The 25,686-nt window shown below is 42.4% G+C and overlaps 2 protein-coding genes across 2 annotated transcripts in view; both read left to right on the forward strand.

Moving 5' to 3' along the window:
* Positions 1–6,298, forward strand: part of LOC135547558 (coiled-coil domain-containing protein 141-like) — a 39,350-nt gene extending 33,052 nt beyond the window's left edge. The window contains exons 19-26 of the mRNA XM_064976667.1: positions 128–325; positions 532–715; positions 917–1,029; positions 1,124–1,255; positions 1,441–1,625; positions 3,158–3,491; positions 3,704–4,623; positions 5,476–6,298. Of these exons, the coding sequence (XP_064832739.1) occupies positions 128–325; positions 532–715; positions 917–1,029; positions 1,124–1,255; positions 1,441–1,625; positions 3,158–3,491; positions 3,704–4,623; positions 5,476–5,761 (2,352 nt within the window). The 3' untranslated portion in view covers positions 5,762–6,298. The remainder of the gene's footprint in view (positions 1–127; positions 326–531; positions 716–916; positions 1,030–1,123; positions 1,256–1,440; positions 1,626–3,157; positions 3,492–3,703; positions 4,624–5,475) is intronic.
* Positions 6,299–20,109: 13,811 nt separating this feature from the next.
* LOC135546846 (titin-like) overlaps positions 20,110–25,686 on the forward strand; it is a 174,075-nt gene continuing 168,498 nt past the window's right edge. The window contains 7 exon segments of the mRNA XM_064975418.1: positions 20,110–20,200; positions 20,939–21,142; positions 22,001–22,288; positions 23,673–23,746; positions 23,860–24,080; positions 24,340–24,757; positions 25,160–25,306. Coding sequence (XP_064831490.1) covers positions 20,110–20,200; positions 20,939–21,142; positions 22,001–22,288; positions 23,673–23,746; positions 23,860–24,080; positions 24,340–24,757; positions 25,160–25,306 — 1,443 coding nt within the window.

Raw genomic sequence — 25,686 nt, forward strand, 5'->3', positions numbered from 1 at the left:
GAGACACACCCTGTTTGCCACTACAACAACAACAAAATCACATTTCCCTCATTCCCTGCTGTTCAATGGTTTTGAAATGATTCCTAGGTCATGCATATTTTGTTTGCCTCTTTCTCTCTTGATCCAGACATTGCAGAAACGAGTGCAGGTATTTACAGTTAAAGTGACTTCCAGCACGGAGAAGCATCTAATAGGCAGTAGCCCCAGAGAGATAGAGGATGCTGTTAATGAGCTACAGAGACAGCTGGGGGACTTTCAGAAGACTGTGGAGGAGTACAAGCAGAATCTGGACATGAGCGTAAAGCTGCAGCAAGCCATGGATGAGGTGTGGATGGAGAAAACATAAGACAAATATTTTACCCTCTACTTGCCAATTGCGGAGAAAAAATGTTGGATAAAAAAATCAACTACCATCTTGTCAGAAAGCATCATAAAGGAAATGGAGGAATTCAAGGAATTGGATATAGCGTATTTCGTTCGCCTAATATCTGCTGCAATTGTCTCACAAATTTTTCTGCTTTTGAATTTCAGTATAACTTCTGGTGTGATGAAGCAAGTGCTACAATTGTGAGAGTAGGGAAGTACTCTTCCCAGTGTAAGACCAGGGAAGCAGTGTCTATTCTATACAAGCAGTTTGAGAAGTTTGTTTGGCCCACTGTGCCCCAGCAAGAGGAGAGGATCAGCCAAATCACAGAACTGGCTGTCTGTCTGCATGGTAAGGAAACAATAAACCACCATCTTGACTTTAGACAGAATTCTCATGGTCAGCTTTTTGGGAGTAAGAAAAAGTATGCCAACATAAAGCTGACCAAAAATGCTATTTCAAAATGTGGGGGGACATGTCCCCCTGTCCTTATTGGAAGTCACACCCATGACACTGGCATTGAGGACTGTATGAACGGTTTTTAATGTACAGGTGCTGAGGAGGGAAATAAGTATACGGAGAAAACTGTCACCAGACACAATGAGATAGTGGAATCGATAAAGGAACTATCTAATGGGTTGATGGATTTGGAGGCTAAACTACAGGTACGATGAAAAAAGCTTTTTTGCCTGGTTATTTTCCTCAGATATTTTACTCGAAAATGCCTCTTGAAAATATGTGATTGTTCTCTAATTTCAGACTGAGGCTTTGAAGCAGGAGCCTGAAATAAAAGAATTGGATAATGACATACAAGAGGAAAACAAACAAGAGAAAAAATCTAACCAAGAAACAGAGAAAGCTGAGTTGTACCCCCAGGAGTCTCTTGATGTGGTATGTTTATTGATAAGGAAACGATACACCATTTTGTTGGCTTCAGTGGGTTTTGGATCCCACTTCTGAAACCATCTGTAATCTGTCAAAAAATATATATATATTTTTAGTCTCACAGTTTTTTATCATACTGTTTGAAATGTGGGTTCCATTTATTTTTTGGACATTATAATGTATGATTTCAGCTGTCAGAGCTGAAAGAAACTGGACACACTCCCGAACTAACCATGGGAATGAACGGGAAAGAGGTACCCATCAAAATAATTGAAAACACAAGAAGCAAGAAACCTCAAATCCGCAAAACAAGGAGCCAGGAACTACCAGATAAACTCCACCCACAACATCACAACAAAGTGTTATCAGAGAGCAGGTACCTTCAACCACCACCACCATTATCTACACGTACATCCTCCACTCACTCACTCACTAACTAACTCGCTCACACACACACACACACACACACACACACACACACATACACACACAGGGCCGTGCACAGACCTTTCAGGGGAAAGGTGTTAATGGGCATCCCCATGAGCATAGGAATATTTGTTTATGCAACAAAATATATTACTTTAGTGCCTTGCTGCAAACAGGATACATGTTTTGGAATATTTTTATTCTGTACAGGCTTCCCTCTTTTCACTCTGTCAATTAAATTATTATCGTGGAGTAACTACAATGTTGTTGATCCATCCTCAGATTTCTCCTATCACAGCCATTTAACTCTGTAACTGTTTTAAAGTCACCATTGGCCTCATGGTGAAAACCCTGAGTGGTTTCCTTCCTCTCCAGCAACTGAGTTAGGAAGGACGCCTGTATATTTGTAGTGATTGGGTTTATTGATACACAATCCAAAACGTAATTAATACATTTACCATGCTCAAAGGGATATTCAATGTCTGAAAACAGTATAATGCACAAGGTGTAATTTCGTAATTGGGTAGTTTTACTCTTGTCTTGTCCGTCATTGCATACCTTAGAGATTTATTTATAACTTAACAGAAATGTTAAGAAATGTCCAGATTAACTAGCCAATGTCAGCAAAAAAAATGTAGCCCATATATTTTGTTGTAATGTTTGAGTCACTCAAATATCACATGAATAAACATTAGGCATGGCAAAATATGTAGAACTGCAACATTCTCTCCACCAACAAGAAGGGTGTAAACAGTTTGTGTCATGAACAGTGCTTGTGCCCATAGAAATAGACATGGCGGGAGAGTGGGATGTTCTCCAATGCTGGATAGGGGGCCTGAGTGAAGAAAGAGAACCCCTGGTCTAGACTACCTGTGTTGCAGCTGCCGACTGAGGAAGGGATGGAGTTGGTTCGGAGCGAGTGTCGTTGATGCAGCCTATCTACTCTCTTTCTGCCTCTGTTTTGCGTGTATCAGTCAACCAGACCAAATATTGGTGATGTTAATCAAATGTTATGATTCTGTAGCAGTACTGTTGATATTTACTAACTAGGTAGCTTGAACGTTGACTGCATCTCAAGCCATGCATGTTTGGATACCGGGCTTGCGCAAGGTCTGTACAGGGCAGACCAACAAGTACAACCAACGGACAAGGTGTGAATGTGGGAGTGGCGGACTTGTTGCCACAACTTGCAGGCAACAATGACAAAACTTTATAAAAAATATAATACTTATACCACCACCCAAAAGGGCAGTGGCGAGTGGGACAGCAAAGGGGCATGTGCTGGGCACAGGTTGACTCCTATCTGTGCACGTGCCTGCACACACACACACACACACACACACACAGATTCCTCTCCCCTTACATTTTTTGTATTGTTGATTTTCTTTTTTGGTTTATTCTGTTTCTTTGTAACTATTATAAATAGACTTTGGCTCCATGAAAACGCTCTATAAAAGCCATGTATTATTATAATTATTATAGGTATCATACCCGGGAGTTGTGCTCGGAGACCAGCAGAGTGGAGACTATCACCAGCAGGTTGACGATGGAGAGAAAAGAGCAGCTGAGCACCTCTTTCTCATGTACACAGACCTTCAACCTGTCCTGTTCACCGCTGGAGAGAGACAGGAAAGTCCATACGCTCAACGAGGCAGGGATCAAGTCTCTGGTCACCCCTCCTCCTACTATTCTTCCTCCTCTTGCCTTCGCTTCGGCTCCCAGCTTCTCTGATATACAGAGAGAGTTCCAGAAGAAGGAGAGACAGGGCCCTGCTCAGAAGAACTTCCCTGGGTTTCATACTTCTAATAATGATCAGGTTGGTCTTCTTAAGTCCTCAAACAATTGGTTTCCCCTGTTGTTTTTCATTTCCTGAAGTCCTTGTTGTTTTTGAGGTATTATCATGACTTATTATCATACTTCACTAATACTGGGGTCTTCTGTCCCAAGACCCCATACATAAGGAATCTGTATGTGACATGCTTTTATTTTGACCTCTCTCTGATTGTTTATTTTTTCTAATCCTTACAGGGTGAGCCTTTCCCCCAAGATGCATCACTTCTGCTGCCGCCAGCAGGTGGTCTGACGGAGGGGAACCTTCAGCGGCATAACCTCATGACAGAAGAGTCCCTGTCCAACGACGAATATGAGTGCACTTCCCCCGACGACATCTCCCTGCCCCCGCTTTCCGAGACCCCAGAGTCCAACATCGTCCTATCAGAGAATGACCTGGACCTGGATGGTTTCTGTCTCAGCTCCCAGTCCCACACCATTCACATCAACCAGTACAGCCACCAGTTACACTCCACACATAATGACTACAGCAACAGCCAGAGCCAACAGAGGATCAGAGAGCAGACTGTAAGCTGTCCCTCTCCTACAGGGGGCCTCAACACCAAGTTCAGACCAGAGTCCTCTTCTTTCGTCCACAGCCCCCTGACTGTCCCAGCACCAAGCCTGGTCTCAAACACACTCTTCAATATTATGAAAAGCAGGGGCATCCCCAACCTTCCAAATGCCAACTTCCCAAATCTTTCACCGGTCGGCCCCCTAGGCCTAAACGAGTGCCACCAGACCGTGTATTCCGTGCATGAGAGCTCTGTCACAGAGACGCAGGAGAAAGTGCATGACCCAAGCAGCGTGACGGTTCGAGGATCTGCCTTCCCCGCTGCTGCCACCGCTAGCACTCTTAACACGCATGCTACCCCCTCCCCATTAACCACCACAGCAGTCACACTCACAGACCAGGGCCAAGACCCAGACCTCTGCAATCCCACAGCCATCAGAGAAGAGATCAGGCTGCCTGGTACCAGCCGGTCCATGGGGAGCACCCTAGCAGGCCAGGGCCCTCCTCACTTCTCCAAACTACTGTCTAGTCCCACAGTTATGGAGGGGTCGCCTGTGACCCTGGAAGTGGAGGTCACTGGATTTCCAGAGCCTACTTTAACATGGTGGGTAGCTCATAGACTTTAGTCATTCATTATCATAGAATCTGCATCTGAAATGGCATCCTATTCCCTATGTTGTACACTACTTTTGGCCAGATGTAGTGCACTCTAAAGGGTATAGGTCAAGGTGTCATTTCTGACACAGATGGAGTATTGGTGCAAGTAGAAATGGAACAGTAGAACTTCATTATTTTAATAGAATCTGTATTATTTTTACTCTTCATAAGCATGAAAAGCCTGGTTACAGTAGTATTAACAGTCACTGCTTTATGTGTTGGGGATGTTTTATTAATCAATTCCAAAAGGATCATTCAGGTGGAGAGGAAAGGACACATTGAGAAATTATAAGATAGATTGGTGCAAGTAGAAATGGAACAGTAGAACTTCATTATTTTAATAGAATCTGTCTTATTTTTACTCTTCATAAGCATGAAAAGCCTGGTTACAGTAGTATTAACAGTCACTGCTTTATGTGTTGGGGATGTTTTATTAATCAATTCCAAAAGGATCATTCAGGTGGAGAGGAAAGGACACATTGAGAAATTATAAGATAGATTTCTAAACTGCATAAGTAGTGTTAAATCTGAATCCCAAGTCATGTTTTGTGGATAACATAATATGAATTTATTGGACTAAAATCCTTTACTGTTGTTTGACTTATCTTATCTAGCCTTTTGTTTGGATTCCTGTTTAATAACGCAACTTTGATAGCACGTTTGATCATTAATGGCACGTTCTAATTTTAAATAATCTAGTTGTTTTGATTGATTGTGCTTCAGCTCACCCTTTGATAAATAGGAATGTGATTTGTGTTTTTCTTGTTGTGATTGTGTGATAATTGACTTCTTGCTTTAGGTTCAAGAATGGAGAGAAACTGACCAATGATGAGCACATAGAACTGTCCCAAAAAGAAGGCAAACATGCATTGTTTATACAGAAAGTCACTGAGGCCGACGCAGGTCTCTATGTGTGCGGTGCCGTCAACTCAAGTGGCACCCTGTCCTCTAGCGCCGCCCTTCAGGTGAATACAGGTAACAACAGATGTCCCGATCCCAGCTGCCCTCTTCTCAAGCTGAACTGGCATACTTGTTTTGGCATTCTGTGTTTTCTCCTGTATCTCCTGTACCTACTGCTCTTATGAAGAAAGAAAAAAATATATTAAGATTTTTACTGCCAGTACCTTTTCCACTCTCACAAAAATGGGAAGTAGTGTTGACTTTGAACAGTAGTACACTGGGGAACCCTAACTTCAACTGTATGGATGCATACGGTGTCACCTCCAAACCTGGACACCACCACCACCCTATTACATCCAAAACCACCTGTGTATGAAGGTCGGGTTCATTTATTTTGTAGATTCGTATTTCATCTCTGCATAAAAGTATTATCTCAATTAATTTATATCTCAACTAACTCCTTCGTATACTTTCAACTCCTTTGTATACTTTTGTCTAGAAAGTCAGTGCGTTGAGTCTGTGCCTCCATGACTAAAATGGTCTCCAATTACAGAATCAGGGTATTCATTTACGAATAAAATGCTAGAATCAGTAATTTAGCCAATTTCTCTTTTATTGTATTACGCCCATCCTAAACTTCAAAGCTCGGAGATTAGATGGTAAATTGTTTCAGCCACATTACCTTATTAAATGTATTTTAAATAAAGTAATGCAGCTTCCGAGTCAAAAGTTTCATGAATTGTTTGTACTACCATCTTGTTATATCCGTTGTATGGTTCTACAGTTTAATGGTCATGTAAGATGTTGTTTTTGTATTTCACTTTTTCACTTCACCCCCCACACTAAAATCTAAATACACTTAATTAAGGGAAATATTACTTTTTAATTATTTGAAGATTTACATAATTTATTTACCAATTGACTATAGCTAGGTTTCCATCATGCAAATATTCTAAAATCTACATTAAAACAATATGTGCATTTTCAGACTAGAGATGTGTTTCCATCAAATTGACTGGTGGATAAAAGTCTGTGCGTAATGAAGTAGTGTACAGAATTATATATTTTTTGCAGTTAAAAAACCCATGTACCGGATATAAAAAAACAAGTTAATTGGGTTTGCATCGCATTTTCAACTCTACTAATGATTTTTCACAAAAATATATAGAGCGTTATATAGCGAATGTGCCCACTCTGGTATTGGCACGTGCATCTTAGCCAAAAGCTCACAGATACAGTGTGTGTATAGCCTACACTACTGTTCAAAAGCTTGGGTTCACTTAGAAATGTCCTTGTTTTTGAAAGAAAAGGATAGTTTTGTCCATTAAAATAACATCAAATTGATCAGAAATACAGTGTAGACATTGTTAATGTTGTAAATGACTATTGTAGCTGGAAATGGCTGATTTGTTTATGGAATAGCTACACAGGCGTACAGCGGCCCATTATCAGCAACCATCACTCCTGTGTTCCAATGGCACGTTGTGCTAGCTAATCCAAGTTTATCATTTTAAAAAGGCTAATTTATCATTATAAAACCCTTTGCAATTATGTTAGCACAGCTGAAAACTGTTGTCCTGATTGAAGAAGCAATAAAACTGGCCTTCTTTAGACTAGTTGAGTATCTGGAGCATCAGCATTTTGGGGTTTGATTACAGGCTCAAAATGGCCAGAAACAAAGAACTTTCTTCTGAAACTCGTTAGTCTATTCTTGTTCTGAGAAATGAAGGCTATTCCATGTGAGAAAATGCCAAGAGACTGAAGATCTCGTACAATGCTGTGTACTACTCCCTTCACAGAACAGCACAAACTGGCTCTAACCAGAATAGAAAGAGGAGTGGGAGGCCCTGGTGCACAACTGAGCAAGAGGACAAGTACATTAGATGTCTAGTTTGAGAAACAGACACCTCACAAGTCCTCAACTGGCTTCATTAAATAGTACCCGCAAAACACTAGTCTCAACGTCAACAGTGAAGAGGCGACTCCGGGACGCTGGCCTTCTAGGCAGAGTTGCAAAGAAAAATCCATATCTCAGATTGATCAATTTGATGTTATTTTAATGGACAAAAAATGTGCTTTTCTTTGGAAAACAAGGACATTTCTAAGTGACCCCAAAGTTTAACTGTAGTGTACATCAAATCAAATTTATTTATATAGCCCTTCGTACATCAGCTGACATCTCAAAGTGCTGTACAGAAACCCATCCTAACACCCCAAACTGCAAGCAATGCAGGTGTAGAAGCACGGTGGTTAGGAAAAACTCCCTAGAAAGGCCAAAACCTAGGAAGAAACCTAGAGAGGAACCAGGCTATGTGGGGTGGCCAGTCCTCTTCTGGCTGTGCCGGGTAGAGATTATAACAGAACATGGCCAAGATGTTCAAAATAAATGACCAGCATGGTCGAATAATAATAAGGCAGAACAGTTGAAACTGGAGCAGCAGCACGGCCAGGTGGACTGGGGACAGCAAGGAGTCATCATGTCAGGTAGTCCTGGGGCATGGTCCTAGGGCTCAGGTCCTCCGAGAGAGAGAAAGAAGGAGAGAATTAGAGAACACACACTTAGATTCACACAGGACACCAAATTGGACAGGAGAAGTACTCCAGATATAACAAACTGACCCCAGCCCCCCGACACATAAACTACTGCAGCATAAATACAGGAGGCTGAGATGATAGGATTATTATGGACATTATTATTTATCAAACGGCATGATCATGTCACCAGAATAAGACCCTTAATATTTATTAGAAAGGAGCATCAAGTTCATCAATTCTCACATTCACCACCCTATGAAGTTCATCATCATTTATTTAATCTCTCGCCTAATAAACTGAATGTTTTCCCAAGTCGTACTGGGAGGACAACACATGTCTCCAAGTTATTATATCAATATTTGCACATGAAAGCTTTTCCAATGCCATTTGTTGCATAATTAATTTTAGAAACAAAATGATCCCACCTTGCCTAGCGTATTTTTTCATCAGACGTACTTTACTCGCATTAAAAGGTTGGATGGAAACCTGGTTTATGACAAAAACGGGCTAAAGAATTGAGTATTGTTTTTTATGACAAGGTAGGACTAATTTGGTAGTTATAAATCATAATCTTTCAAATCAAAGGGGAACATTTCCTTCATTGAAATACCTGGAAGTTGTATGGACTGCATTTAAGGTTGACTGTTCTGCTGTTGTAGTGTATGTTGTGGGGTAACAATCTCTCAGGTCAAATTGTGGTTCCGCAGGTTACACCTCTTCACTCCACTCCACGAACTACTTCAGTCCTCACACAGTGATGATACGGCTGGCTCCCCTCCTGTGGTAGAGGGCTGAAATATTGCAGATACAGGCTAAAGACTGGCCTTTATCTGCAACAGATAGACAAGCCATGGGATATTCTTGATAATATCACATACAGTGGGGAGAACAAGTATTTGATACACTGCCGATTTTGCAGGTTTTCCTACATACAAAGCATGTAGAGGTCTGTAATTTTTATCATAGGTACACTTCAACTGTGAGAGATGGAATCTAAAACAAAAATCCTGAAAATCACATTGTATAATAAATAAATTGCTTTATATTTTAGAATTGTACACATTCGTCTCCATTGTTAGACTGTTTCTTTCACCTTGCATACCAACTTATGATTTTCACAGGGGTGCAGCTTATCTATATAAAGTAATGTACCCCTCACTTCTAAAACCAACGTTGTGCCCTGGATTTTCAAATATTGTGCACAAGCTCATCTAATTTGATGAGTACATCCTCCTGAACCTAATGGAACATATCAAACAATGCGATAGAAAATAGTGTAACTTGGTCTCTCCCAGTCTGTGGATCTACTCCTCAGTTCCTTTCAAAGCCAGAAGATAAGCATCTCCTGGTGGGAGAAGATCCCTTCCCGAAGCGTGTCATTGTAGCTTGTGGAGAAAGCAGGGTGAGTTGTCTAATACTACTTTAAATGGCCTATTATTAGGTGATCAATTTTTATTTGTGATATTTTAAGTTGCCACTATAGCTTGTGAAGAAAGCAGGGTGGTAAAGGATTCTAAATAGATGAAAATATCAGTTACATGTTTGTCTCCCTTGCAGATTCAAAGCCAAAGTAATACTCATGTCATTGTAAAGAAGAGTGCTATTGTGACGGACTCTGGGAAGTATGTGTGAGATGCCAAATAGGAAGAGGGGGAAGTCTGCTGTTCTGCAGATGAGTTGGTCAATGGTAAATCCTGTTCTGCAGATGAGTTGGTCAATGGTAAATCCTGTTCTGCAGATGAGTTGGTCAATGGTAAATCCTGTTCTGCAGATGAGTTGGTCAATGGTAAATCCTGTTCTGCAGATGAGTTGGTCAATGGTAAATCCTGTTCTGCAGATGAGTTGGTCAATGGTAAATCCTGTTCTGCAGATGAGTTGGTCAATGGTAAATCCTGTTCTGCAGACGAGTTGGTCAATGGTAAATCCTGTTCTGCAGATGAGTTGGTCAGTTAGTTAGTGTCATTACTGTGACACATGGATGTCTTATGTATGGGTTTTTACGTGTTAGAATGTCCTTATGTAGGTTCTCATCAAAGTGTTACCCACATTCATCAATCTATCAATATCTTTGTTTAAGTTGAGAAATGTGTAGTGCAGTCAGTGTTCAACATTAAAAACAGTAACAACCATAGAACAGATATACACATAAGTTAAATAATGACATTCTGTAACATGTAACTGTCCATAGATTTGATTCTGGGATGTATGACCCCTAAACTATCAATAAATGTGACATCTCAATTTACACAGTGATCTGTATTCCCCCGCAGAGCCAAAGCAAAGTGTTTCAAAGCCCAGGCAGTCGTCATGATCAACACTGACGATCCAGATAGGAAAACTGTATATGCATCCTCAACAAGTAAACAACATAAAAAGTCAAGAGGGGCAGGAGGGAAAATAGGGAGTCTGGGGACTTGAATAAAGAAATGATGTATTTATTGGAGTTTCACAGCATACACGTGTGTACATTTTGTGGCAATTTGCCTATTGCATGTAGTCCCTTTGTTTGCAATTAAAGCGTTTTTGTGAAAACTGTTTTGATGTATTGTCCACTATCAGAATTAATTATTGAAGATTATCTTTTGGAGTGCAGTCAATTTAATTTTTTTATGTTTTGAAAAACATTCTGTGAGTGAGCATTTTGATAATGTATACAGACAAAAATGTTGCAGTCGCAGGAGACCTTTCCTGCAATGCAGGACATGTAAAACCTGTGGTGTATTTGAGGTTTAAAAAGGCTTCTGAAGTTTGTCATTTACACTTTAAAATTTCAGAGTTGATTTTCCCTTGTGAAAATAATGTATCAACCCTCACAAAAATGTTAATTGAATTATATTTCAAATAACCTGTTATAGCAAACTGACTCAAATTAAGATCATACATCTGTATTTAACTGGGCAAGTCAGTTAAGAACACATTCTTATTTACAATGACGGCCTACCCCAGCTAAACCTGGACGATGCTGGGCCAATTGTACGCCGCCCTATGGGACTGCCGCTCTATGGGAATCGAACCAGGGTGTCCGTAGTGCCCCCTCAAGCACTGAGATGCAGTGCCTTTGACCACTGCGCAACTCGGGAGCCCGTGCATTTGGAAAGTATTCAGACCCCTTGACTTTTTCCACATTTTGTTACGTTAGACTTTCTCTAAAATGTATTTAAATCGTTTTTTTCTCTCATCAGTCAACACACAATATCCCATAATGACAAAAGCAAAAACATTTTTATAGAATTTTTGCAAATTTATCAAAAGAAATTCAACGGAAATATCACATTTATATGTGTTCAGACCCTTTACGATTACAGCCTCGAGTCTTATTGGGTATGACTCTACAAGCTTGGGACACTGGTATTTGGGGAGTTTATCCCATTCTTCTCTGCAGATCCTCTCAAGCTCTAAAAGGTTGACAGGGGAGTGTTGCTGCACAGCTATTTTCAGATCTGTACAGAAATGTTTGATCAGGTTCAAGTCGGGGCTCTGGCTGGACCACTCAAGTACATTCAGAGACTTGTCCCGAAGCCACTCCTGTTTTCTCCTGGCTGTGTGCTTAGGGTCATTGTCCTGTTGGCAGGTTTTCATCAAGGATCTCTCTACTTTGCTCCATCTTTCCCTTGATCCTGACTAGTCTCCCAGTCCCTGCAGCTGAAAAACATCCCCACAGCATGATGCTGCCACCACTGTGCTTCACCGTAGGGATAATGACAGGTTTCCTCCTGACATGATGCTTGGCATTCAGGCCGAGAATCTTGTTACTCATGGTCTGAGAGTCCTTTAGGTGCCTTTTGGCAAACTCCAAGCGGTCTGTCATGTGCCTTTTACTGAAGAGTGGCTTCCGTCTGGCCACTCCACCATAAAGGCCTGATTGTTGGAGTGCTGCAGAGATGGTTGTCCTTCTCGAAGGTTCTCCCATCTCCACAGAGGACCTCTGGAGCTCTGTCAGTGACCATCAGGTTCTTGGTCACCTTCCTGACCAAGGCCCTTCTCCCCTGATTGCTCAGTTTAGTGGACAGCTTTAGGAAAAGTCTTGGTGGTTCCAAACTTCTTCCAATGAAGAATGATGGAGGCCACTGTGTTCTTGGGGATGTTTGGTACCCTTCCCCAGATCTGTGCCTCAACACAATCCTGTCTCTGAGCTCTACGGAAAAATCCGTTGACCTCATGCCTTGGTTTTTGTTCTGACATGCACTATAAACCATGTACACAGGGGACAATGGGGACAAATGGGAGACCTCTTTGGGGGGTGGAGACAAGCACAAGACAGGTGAAACAGATCAGGGCGTGACAATACCCCCCCTCCCTCTAGGGACGCCACCTGCTGTCCTGCCTGGGCACATACCTGGTTGACCGGGGTGCCGCCGGTTCCAGGAAGTTCCTAGTGGGACCCAGCCCCTCTCCTCCGGGACATAACCCTCCCAGTCAACCAGGTACTGGAAACCCTTGACCCGAGGCATCTCACCGTGGACATCGGATGGCGGTCGATAAGACGAGGAGTGGGGGTGGGCCTGGAAACAGGAGACAAAGGGCTGTGAGACAAAGGTATGATCCTAGACACATGAAAAGTAAGATGTATACGGATGGTACGGGGCAACAGAAGACTAACAGCAGAGGAGCTAAGGACTTTAGAAATGGGGAATGGACCAATAAAACGGGAAAGGTTTACGAGACCACCCGGAGGGGCAGATCCCACGTAGACAGCCATACCCTCTGCCCGAGACGACAGCGGGGAACTGATTTCCGGTGGCTCTCTTCCATGTACGCCGACAGCGGCAGACGAACATTGGGGCAGAGTGTATGTTGACCTATTCCTCTTGCTCAGGGAAGAGTGGGGGCTGATAACCCATGGAGCACTCAAATGGCGAGAGCTGTCTCCTTGGCTGAAGGTAACTTGGGGAGGGGTATGAAATGGGTGGCTATAGAAAACCTATCCACCACTGTAAAGTTGGTGGTGTTGCCATCAGATGGAGGAAGACCAGTGACAAAGTCCAGGGATGGATGGGACCAGGGACGATGAGGAACAGGGAGTTGTTGTAGGAGGCCAGCCGGGGCTTGCCACAGAGTCTTATTCTGTGCACACCGTGCATGCGGCGATGAATGCGGAGACGTCAGAAACCATAGAGGGACACCAAAAGCGTTGTCGGAGGATGGCCAGGGTTCGGCGGGAGCCAGGATGGCAGGTTAGCTTAGAGGAATGAGCCCACTCCGGAACGAGGACCGAGCCAAATCTGTGACGAACTCCTGGTTAGCCTCCCCCGGGTTAAATTAAATTGTGTGAATAACAGAGCTCAATGGGCCTGCCTAGAGTTGAGATGCTTGGCGGTGTGGAGATATTCTTAATTCTTATGGTTGGTCCACACCAAGAATGGATGTTCCGCCCCTTCAAGGCAGTGCCTCCACTCCTCCAATGCCAATTTGACCACCAGAAGTTCCAGCTGGATTGAGATGATGGGACAGGAAGGCACAGGGATGCAGCTTTTGGTCCCGGGCAGACCGCTGGGACAGGACGGCCCCAACTCAAACGTCAGAAGCATTGAGCTCTACCACAAACTGACGGGTGTTAGGGATGAATTAGTTAGGTAACATTCATAAATAAGATGCTTTATGAATATAATAATGCTTATGTGAGATATGTCATTAGAATGTCTTCTTTTGGATAATACTGTTGGCAGTTTGCAGTTATCCCTTCTCTGCTAGGGCTTAGACACTAGGGGCCCAGAGAGGGGAGAGGTCAGGCTTGTCTTCTTATGGGAATGTGTCTATAACTATTGAATGTCCCCTCTGAGGTTGCCCTTATCCTGATTTAGTATATGGCCTAGGAGGCTCACTGTCTTTTCTGATCTTGTCCAGGGGGGGGGGTTGTATTTGCGATGGGTGTATCTAGAATTGACAATTGAAATATGCCACTGGATAAGGTAATGTTTTGGTCCTAAGTGGTACCAAGAACGAGATGAAAACTTCATTTAGGAGACCAAACTGAACAATAATTTATAGCTAATGCTATCTAGCTATGGGATACTCCTCTTTCAAGTAAAAGGTTATTTGTGTAATGTTCCTAAGATCTGTTATTTGTCATGTGAGTTGAGATGGGTGTGTCTTGGCTATAAATGATACTAAGAACTGTTTTGTAAGCACTCTCAGATAATTAATTTATAGACACCGAATTGATCTGAGAGTCACAGGGCTATGGTGAAGCTCATATAATTAAAGATGGACTTTATAATATGACTCTGACTTGTGTGTGGTTTGCTCTCTCAAATGTTTAGTAATACAGGAAATTACCACGACATGGGACCGGTCCGGATGGATGTGGATGGCGGCTGTATTGAACCGATGCTTCAGATCCAAAAACGCATGGTAAGCAGCTGGGGACCACATTAACAGAACCTTGGGACAAGTGAGAGCAAAGAGGGGGAAGCCAGGGTGCTGTAGTCCCGAAAGAAGCGGCGGTAGAAATGTGCAAACCCCAGAAAATGTGGCAGCTGCACTCTAGACATGGGTTGAGTCCAATCAACCACTGCTCTCACCTTGTCAGGATCCATTGAATGTTCCCTGCTGTGATGACGTATCCCAGAAAGGAGATAGTGGAACGATGGAATTCACACTTCTCAGCCTTGACAAGCAACTGGTTCTCCAGGAGGCGCTGCAGGACTTGTCGGACGTGAGGACATGCTCCTGAACCGAACGGGAAAAGACAAGGATATCGTCAAGGTAAACGAACACAAATCTGTTCAACATGTCACGGAGCACATCATTGCCCAGAGCCTGGAACGCTGTGGGAGCGTTGGTCAATCCGAATGGCATCACCAGATATTCGTAGTGCCTAATAGCTGTGTTAAAGGCTGTTTTCCATTCGTCTCCTTCCCGTATCTTAACCAGATGGTATGCGTTCCGAAGGTCCAACTTCGAAAATACAGTCGCCACCTGGAGAGGCTTGAACGACGCGGAGAGGAGTGGTAGTGGGTAACGTTTCTTTACCGTGATGTCATTGAGGCCCCGGTAGTCGATACACGGGCGGAGGGTTTTGTTCTTCTGCACAAAGAAGAACCCTGAGCCGGCAGGATAAAGGACGAATGCTCCAAGCAGCCAGAAAGCCCTCAATGTACTCTTCCATGGCCTTGGTCTCCGGACCAGACAGGGAATAGAGCTGTCCCTGAGGTGGTGTAGTACCAGGGAAGAGGTCAATGGCGCAATCATAGGGTTGATGTTTAGGAAGAGATATGATGCAGGCCTTTTTGAAAATCTCCCGGAGGCCCTGATACTCCGCAGGGATGGTGGCGAGATCCAAAGCTTTACCCAAGCACACGGGAGGATGTCCAGGGGCAGGCTGCGCCACCTAGAGGCAATGTGCGTGGCAAAACGGGCTCTACCCCAGGATAGAACCCATAGCCCAGTCGATCAGGGGGTTGTGCCTCTGGAGCCATGACAATCCCAAAACCACAGGTGTATGAGGAGATTCAATGAGCAGGAACTGCATGGACTCACTGTGATTCCCTGACACTCTCAGATTGATAGAAATGGTGCTGTGATTGATCCTGCCAATAGCGCGTCCGTTCACTGCTCTGGCGTACAAGGAAACGGAGAGAGATTGTGTGGAGAGTCTCAGCTCCGACACCAAGGCAGTGTCCATAAAACTCTTGAGTCCAGGATCACCCGGAGAGACTTAGACCGGTCACCCCACAATAGGATAGCATGGAGAGGGGTAAAGGGAGATGGGAGACTCCCTGTATGGCCCACCAACATACTCATACCTACTGATGGACCTGGGTATTTTATTGTTCAGGTGGATATGTAAAGTCCCGAAGTTCCACAATACAGACAGCTTTCAGAGCTCAGTCTGTGTGAACGTTCCTCAGGGGATAATATAATATAGACTTGGGGATAATATAGACTTGCCCAGTGGCATGGGCCCCGGAGGAGATGAATCGACAGTCCTTGATGATTCCCGAGGGAACTTGGGTAACTCCGGATTCTCTCAGGCGTGTAGGCGTCGGGGACTTCCGGGAGTCGAGGTCCATGGGTATCTCGTCTTTAATCCTCTCCGATAGTCCATGATGGAAGGTGTCGAATAGGGAAGTCAGCCACTCTATGGGAATCCTGACGCAGTTTCCAGACACAGTACATCGGAGAATCGAACACCTTCCTTACCTCCTCTACGAACGCCTCCAGATTATGGCACACGGCGGTTTGTTGTTCCCACACCGCCGTAGCCCAGGTGAGCGCCCTCCCAGACAGCGTTTTAAGGTACGCTATCTTCTAGCGATCCGAAGGAAGCGAACAGGGCTGCAGCTCAAAGATGAGGGAGCACCGGGAGAGAAACGCCTGGCATGTTTCAGGATCCCCAGTGTAGGGCTCCGGAGGAGGTAGGTGGGGTTCTCAGAGAGCCAGATTAGGAAGGGGAGAAGCACCGCTTGTAATGAGGTTACTGAGAGTCTGGGCAGGTACCGTTGTGGCTTGCTGCCTATTAGATGTCTCGCAGAATTGCTCCAGTAAGGTGTGGAAGGTTTGGTCATGGCATTCTGCCACGGTGTGGAATCTTTCCATAAGGTTCCGTAGCATCTCCTCATGTCTTCTAATGGTGGCTCCTTGTGAGGAGACAGTGTTGCAGAGCTAGTCCGAGTCTGCTGGGTCAGTCATGGCCAGTTCGTACTACCACGACTCAGGATATGACCCAGCTGCAGACACGGGAGGCGGATAGTACAATTCTCAAAGTATTTATTACACAAGGGGACAGGCTAGGGCAGGTCGAGGGCAGGCAGAGGTCAGTAATCAAGGGCAGAGTCAATGAGGTACAGGGTCTGAATAATTATGTAAGAAAGGTATTTCTGTTTTTTTTATTTTTAATACATTTGCAAATATCTAAAAACCTGTTTTTGCTTTGTCATTATGTGGTATTGTGAGTAGATTGATGAGGATTTTTTTTATTTAATCAATTTTAGAATAAGGCTGTACAGACTATTATACATCTTTGTATATAAAGACAGGAAAACGTACAAGTACTAACATAGCTGCCACAAGTATTTAGCAGCCATATGTAAACAATGCCCCTGTTTCTCTAATGGCATAATTTGTTCCAGTCTTGCTGCGTAGGTGATGGGGGTAGCCCAGGATCTGAGTGACAAGCATAGACACGCTTTCCATTTGGTCAATAAATTAATGGCAGGTACTTTTACATTTTAGAACAGAAATTGACATAGTGGTAGCATTTGGGGATATGAAAGATTGTCCTTATTCAAGAAGACAGTCATTCCAAGCTAAATGTTTTGTGTCAAAAGAAAGGCAGATGAACCCAAGCAGTGACAACAGTGCCTGGACAATGTTAAGTGAAGTGAGTGACAGGTGTGAGCTTGCATAATATAGCTTCCCATCTCCCATCAGCCCCTCTGAGTGGCAGACCAATAAGGGGAGCGGGTGCACTGATGATGCTGATTTGCCCAGGGGTATAAAAAGTAACACAACCATATTGTCACTTCTGAGCAGTTGGAGCATTCCCAGCCTTGCCTCGGGTGTAGGGATTGCATAAGGAAAAAAAACAAAACTACACAGCTACACTGTGTGGTTTTGTTTTTTGGGGTTTCTTTGAGGCTAAACTGTTCTCACATTGGATTTTCTGTCAACATTTCTGGATAAGGAGATTTCTGATGAGATAAAACTCCTGGGCTTCCCCCAATCAAATCCAGGCACTCTTGTGGATACAAGTAAGTAATTGTAGTTCATTAAACCTTAACCTATACTAATGCAGTGCTTGTCAATTAATATTGTGTTATCGGTATATACTAATTCCTAAAGAATAATGTGACAATTGGTGATTTCCACCTAATTGGAGACACGTGTCTCAAAATATATTATGGGAATCATTTAACATTATGAATGTTTTATTTTAAATACATACCTTATTAAGAACTAATGCTTTTAATTCAAGGTTTTTTCTATTTGGTGAAATGATTTGAGAAGCTCCCAGAATAGCCCGTATTAGCGTTAGAGTGGTATCCCAGCTGCGGAGCAATGTCTTTTTAAGGGAATCAGCAGCAGGGCTATCAGTTGCACCTCCAGTTATGTGTCACATGGTGACTGTCAATCAAGTCTGGTACCGAGTATTTTTAGAGCGTTCCAATTTGTGTTACATGGCTCATCAAAAGTTTACAGTTTTGGATAGTTTTCATACATTATCGATATGATGCAGGCTATAATTGATTGTTAAGGCAATGCTTTAGTTAATTGTTGCGCCAATGTATACTTTCTGAACAGTATATACTCAGGCCATTGTTTAATGATCTGTGGAGATTTCTCGAGGTGAAGTTTTTCAAAGTTATACTTTCTGAAGTGATATTCTGTATATCCGGATGAAGAATAACTGTTCTCTGCTAGCTTCATTGATGTTCTATTCTATGGAAGTTGTGATATTGTGTTTCATTAAGGCTCCCAAGTGGTGCAGTAATCTAAGATAATGCATCTCAGTGCAAGAGATGTCACTGCAGAACCTTGTTTGAATCCAGGCTGCATCACATCCGGCCGTGATTGGTCCCATAGGGGCCAGCGCCGTCCGGGTTTGGCTGTCATTGTAAATAAGAATGTGTTCTTAACTCACTTGCCTCGTTAAATAAAGGTTAAATAAAAAAATGTAAAAGCCTAAGGAATCTATATTTGATGTGCGTTGTATCTAAGGATGAAAGGTAATGTGATACTATAGTGCTTAATGGCTCATATTTTTGGGTTGAATAATGTATGTCAATAAATTATCGATTCTAGGCCTGTACTGGATTGAAAGTCCAGGCCTACTAAGTTTAAGCTGTTCTATCTATAGTCCTAAACAAGTTCTTAAAATATTAAGCTTTACATTTGCAGTGTTTTGTACATTGTTGGAGATGACACAGTCTTTAAATTCATGACTGGTTTATTAATACTTCATTCCAAAACCTCATGTTGATATGTTATCCAGCTGCTATTTAAAGATGCCTTGGTGGATTATGTTGTATCTGGAACTGGAACGGCAATGGCAGACATTTTAGCACTTAAACATAGGCCCAGTCAAGGCATATGTGTTGTATAGGCCTAGTGTAACTGTAGGCCTAACAGCTGACGTCAAGGGATATGTTCTGTTCAGTTAGAGTTATAAATAATCTATTACACACCTATTAGTTACATTGAGTAACACTTGCCTTACCCTTAATACAGTGTACATACAGTGTAACATTGAGTAATTACAGTACTTGTTACACTGTACTTATAGAATACTTGCACAGTAATAAGGTCACTGTAATGTAAAGTGTTACACTGTAATTTATTACCTTAACTTGAAATATATCAACATGAATTTAACTGGAAATCATTAAACATTGATGTAAGGCCAGTTGGCCATCTGTTATTTAAGTGTGTGTGTGAAGCACATATCTCCTGAGGGGTAGCTAGCTAGCTTCCAGTTGTTACTGTCTTGTCTGTGAGCTGTCACACGGAGCTGTGGCCCTGGTGTTCGGCCTAACACCCAGATCTCATGGATCCTCTGATAGCTCAAGTGACAGTAAGCCAGGTGCTGGATATGACACAAGTGATTAGATACTCATTGGCTAATAATACATGCTGGGTTCATTTGATGTTAAGGTTTAATTTGCATATGTAAAAGATGTAAAAGAAAGGTAGACTCATTGGCTTGGTGATGTGACACAAGTGACGTAACACTCTCATAAACTAAGAATTGAGTTCAAATGTATTTGCCATAAAACTACTGTAAAAGATGTCAAAGAAAGGTAGATTATTCTGATTAAACCTAGTCCTGGAATCAAAGCCCTTTCGATGGAGAATCTCCATTGACAATGCTTTTTAGTCATGGATTAGGCTTAGTCTGTGTCTGGGAAACCTGCCCTCAGTGGCTAAATTTAAATGTATATGTGTGCTTTGTTCAGCAATTTTTTCCATTCAATTATTGTAAAAGATTAATAAGGTAGATTTATGGTGTGTGAGTGATTTGGTGATGTGCTTTGTTGTGTCTCTTAGGGTGCCGTCCACAATGTCAACACAGGCACCAACATTTACACAGCCTCTGCAAAGCGGTGTGGCACTAGAGGGTAGTGCTGCAACGTTTGAGGCTCAAGTTAGTGGTAAGGAGATCTCTTGTGTTCTTCAACTATACCTCTTGAATATAGCTGAATGTCCAAACATACAGGACCTTTTCAAAAGTTTGGACACGCCTACTCGTTCATGGGTTTTTATTTATTTAGACTATTTTCAATATTGTAGAATAATAGTGAAGACATCAAACTTATGAAATAACAGATATGGAATCATGTAGTAACCAAAAAAGTGTTAAACAAATCCAAATATATTTTATATTTGAGTTTCTTCAAAGTAGCCATCCTTTGCCTTGATGACAGCTTTGCACACTCTTGGCATTAGAAAAATTAAGAAAGAAAAAAATTAAGAAAAACCCTTGAATGAGTAGGTGTGTCCAAATTTTTGACTGGGTACTGTAGATGCAGTCTGAATGTGTTGAATCATTGATGTAAAACCGCAGATATAAAGCCTTTGCACAGCAACATTTTATGAAGTCTATAAACAAGTAATGAGTACCCTATTAATGGATTGGATTCCCAGACACAGATTAAGCCTAGACTTTAGTAAAAAGCTCTTTCAATGGAGAATCACCATTGAAAATGCTTTTGAGTTCTGGACTAGGCATAAACTGAGCCTGGGAAGCCGGCCCTATGTGATATTGCAGGCCTTTTGTAGTTCCTGAGAGAAAATGCCTCAGCTTTCCTCTGAATTGTAACTTCTTGTTCAAAATCATCACCATCTTCATCTCTGCTCAGTGCTGACTAGAATGTTGACTTGATCTAAAGGTAATCCAGTTCCCGAGGTGAGCTGGTTCCGTGATGGCCAGGTTCTTTCCGCTGCCGCTCTGCCCGGCGCACAGATCTCGTTCAGCGATGGCCGCGCTGTTCTGATGATCCCTGCTGTGACAGCCGCGCACAGTGGAAGATTTTCTGTGAGAGCCACCAATGGTGCTGGACAAGCCACCAGCAACGCTGAACTTCTTGTTACAGGTGAGAGAACCAGAGTATTGTGTTATGTTATTTTTTTTGCCAGGATATGCACTGTGGTTTCTCCTAATGGTTACTAATGGTTACTGCACTCAGGTAAAACATTGAACGTTTGTGTCTAATCTTCTGCAAAAACTCAGGGGTCTTTCAGGGCCTCTTGCTTGGGCCACTTGATAAAACAGTGGTGTTATTTGAGGTTGTTCTAGATAGCCAACGCTTTGGCTTGCACTTTTAGACAATGTCTTGCATCACACTAAGAGTAATCATGGCTGCAAACATGAAGGGCAGCCAAAGATAGCATAGTATTCATTATGAATAAAGCTCTTAAAAGCAGCCTGTCCAAGTGACTGACCACCAGTACTGTAGGCCTTCATTGCTCGCTACTTTACAGAATTGTTCAAATAACAGCACTCATTTGCAATGATGAGAGTGGTAGCTGCCATGTTGTTTACATTTTACACATCCAATATTGAAATCGGGAAACTGTTATAATTGACCACCATGTCTACTGCTACCACTGACCCCGGGCTTAGGAGCAAATGTAATGTCGGACAATTTGGATTAAAATCTATATTGTGATCCAAACATCTTCCGTAGCGACCTTTACCCTACATGGTGAATGATAAGTAGATAGATGTAAGTTTCCTATTTAAAAAGTGACTGGTATAAGTGGTCTCTGGGTAGGCCGAATGAAAATTAAGACAAATAGTGTTACAATTTCCCCTGGTCTCCACCAGTTGCATTTGCCCCCGTCTACCCTAGCCAATGGACATCTGTGGTGCTGCTCACTTCCACCACTTAAATTTTTTTTTTAAATCACATTTTAAAAAACATATATTTCCATTTAATTTATTATTACAGCGGAGACCGCGCAGCCCAACTTTATTCAGAGACTTCAGAGTATGACCGTGAGACAAGGAAGCCAAGTGAGACTGGATGTTCGTGTTGCAGGAATCCCTACACCTGTGGTAAAGTTCTACAGAGAGGGAGCTGAGATACAGAGCTCTGCTGACTTTCAGATTGTTCAAGAAGGAGACCTTTACAGTTTGTTGATTGCCGAAGCCTTCCCAGAGGATTCTGGAACTTACTCTGTAAATGCTTCAAACAGCAGTGGACGGGCTACCTCCACTGCTGAACTACTGGTTCAAGGTGAGATAAAGTTGATCCAGTTGATTTGTGGTGTGTGATTATGGGCAACATGTTCTGTCCTTAAATTTGCCGTGCTCCAACCATATTGCCTGCGACACATTTTAGCGTGTTTGGGCTTTTGGAAATACGCCATTGTAACAGCCTTCTCTGGGTTACAAGATAATTCCTGTTTCAATGATTTAATTGTGCATTTCCTTGCTGTTTTTTGAACAGAAAATATAATTAATCTAGCCTAGAAAGGTGACTACCTACACTCTAAGGCATTTTTAACTCAAATACTTCTAGTGAGTTGAACTCAGTCATTATTACTTTAAATGTTTATGTGGTACAGACTCTAAACTAATTGAGAAGTCACATCAACTCTATTTTTTAAGTTAACTTTTTCCCCAGCATGCTCTACCGAATTGTTTTTAATATCTGTGTATTTGCATGTATATTGAGTGATTTATTTATCTTTGTGTAGCATGATATTTATCACATACATTTTTCTAAACAAATAGCATAATTATTTTGTTTTGTTTTTTACCTGTTACTGAAATGGTTGTTCCATATGAAATGTCTTATGTAGTCTCCTCACACTGTTCCTAACCCTGGCAGTCATTATGATACAAATATCAACTGTTGGATATCCTAACTCTGGCTGGATTTAGGAATTACACATCACTTTGCAAGCCAGCATAATGTGACTTGCAGGAAGGGTTGAGAAATTCAGGTACATTTTTAGGTTTTCCAGAAATCCCAGTTGCAAGATTCCTGGAAATCCTTCAACCAGGATTATTTTGAAAATATGAACATTTTGGGAAAGTTGCCAGAAGTTTGCACCCCTACTTGCAGGCCTGATGTTGCCTGTAATTCATGAGTTTCAAGGCACCTGTATTAGAGTAAAGCTAGGTCTCAAAATAAGACTTCATGAAATATGTAATGTATTATCATAGAGAACTTATTATAATTATAACATGTGCCTATTAACTCATTTTCTAAAGGCTGCAGGACTGAACATGAATTCATTCCGTCACTAACTCTACAATTCACTCAAAAAGGCAAGGCGCACTGGGAAATGATATTGGAGGTGTGGCTTAGTGGGTGTATTCCATTACTTTTTCAAGCTGATACAACTCAAATCTGGAACCCCTTCAGGGTCAGAGTGACTCTATCAATTTGATTAATGACTGCAGAAATAACGTTAAGTAACTGTAAATATATTAAGTAGGCCTTCAATGAGCCAATGCATTGAAACTGAATGGAAACTGTGATAGGCTCAAAGGGCCCGTGGGCAGTGAAATCCATATTGACATGTAGCCTAAACTGAATTTGATTTACAACATGTTGTCATCATGTTCAATAATTTTATGGATAATTCATATTTATATTTGTTTCTGTCAAGGGGGAGAAACTGTGCCTGCCAAGAAGTCCAAAACTGTTGTGTCAGCCTCCTCTCAGACCAGAGTTGAGACAAGGGTAAATAGACATGAATAGACATAAATAGACATGACATTTTTATCTCTGTCTGTCTGTTGACGCTATCTATCATTCAGATAAAACACTAACCTTTTCTGTTGTTTTATTTTCAGAGTATGGATGCTCGTTTTGAATCCTCATCCATGCAAATGCATGTTGAAGGTGGTGTAGTGAGCCACCAAGCACACATGACCCCACCACGTGTGCCTCCAAAGCCAACCTCAACCTCCAAGTCCCCAGCACCTCCATCTCTTGCAGCCAGGGTTGCAGGGGGACGTCATCAGTCACCATCACCTGTGAGACGTGTCAAGGTGCCCACTCCGGCCCCTGTCAGGTAAAACACTTTATATCAATCCTACATAAAATAAAGTGTTTCATTGCCTCAATCTCCATAGGGAATAAGACCATGGTTATTTTATAATACAGAAATGACCTGGTATTTAGGCTCCCTAGAAATTACCTTATAAAACAGTAATTACATAATAAACATATTACTTACTTATTTGTCTATTAACAAAACACCATTTTGGTAATATATGAATACTACACATTTTTAAATGTTTTGGTATTTTCTGTCTCTTTGTTTAACACAGGCCTGTATCCCCCTCATCAAGACTGTCTGTGTCCCCAATCAGACCAGTTAAATCCCCACTGACCACACGGAAAAAGGTAGCCCATGGTCCTAATGTCCCCCCACCATGGAAGCAGGGAGACTTGGTGGAAGGTTCCAGCAGCTATTCCAGCAGCAGGACTTCTAGTGCCACCCATGCCCAGGCCTCCATGTCTGCCACCCATGCCCAGGCCTCCATGTCTGCCACCCATGCCCAGGCCTCCATGTCTGCCACCCATGCCCAGGCCTCCATGTCTGCCACCCATGCCCAGGCCTCCATGTCTGCCACCCATGCCCAGGCCTCCATGTCTGCCACCCAGGTTCACATGGAGCAGCACTGGGAGGGCTCTTATGGATCGCAAATGACTGGTGCCGCTGTATCTGGTGTCGCTGTGAGAGAGGTAAGGAAATTCCTATTTCATAGGAGCCCCTCTCTCAACTCTCTCTGTGGCAGAAACATCTTGAGGCTGATTGGTGTATGTGCATGAGCGTTCATAAGGTAAGATTGTGAACGGCTTTCATTCGCTGATTAGCTTTCTTTTTGGGGAAACGGGCCTAAATCAGTTCAAATATCCTGTACAATGAATATTTGACTTCATGGATGTATTTTTGGATCAAACATGGCTTAGGCTCGGTTGTCTGAATTTAGAAAGTAATGATCCAGCCCTCTAGAGATGTGATGATTGTAGCTATTTAAGATTGCATCTATTATCAATAAGGTGATAGTGACATGTGTATGCAGCTATTATCAATAAAACTGATAATGACTTTGATTGGATCCTAACGGTACTAATGTATGCTAGGAGGCACAGCATGAGGTGGATGATAAAAGCATTGCTGTAGCTACTGTGGTAGCAGCTGTGGACCAAGCTTGCAGCCGCAAGTCTGCTGGTTATACACCAGAGCCGGTGCCAGAGCCGGTGCCAGAGCCGGTGCCAGAGCCGGTGCCGGTGGTGCAGCCCGGTCCAGAGACACAGCACCTTTAGCACCTCTTCTACTGTGGTGTTAATGTCCACAACAAGGGAACAGGTAGTTCATTCATTAAAAAGTACAACCCTGTCGTCCTTCCCTTCACTTCCATTATTTATTTATTTCCCTTTCTTCTGTCACCACAGCCCACATTGGTAGACCCCACTCACGCTTAATAACATTATCCCTGATAAACATAGACAGTTTTCCATGTTAAATTGGTGTCTTTTCCCCGTACCCACATATTTGACCTCACAACCATCTGTGATTTTGTAACATTCCTTATAGTTCATTTTTCACATTCCCTTTGGTGTGTTGAGCTCTCCTCTAATGTTGATATGTGTTATTAATATTATCATTA

Source organism: Oncorhynchus masou, chromosome 10, assembly GCF_036934945.1.
Source record: "Oncorhynchus masou masou isolate Uvic2021 chromosome 10, UVic_Omas_1.1, whole genome shotgun sequence".
In the NCBI taxonomy this organism is placed as follows: domain Eukaryota; kingdom Metazoa; phylum Chordata; class Actinopteri; order Salmoniformes; family Salmonidae; genus Oncorhynchus; species Oncorhynchus masou.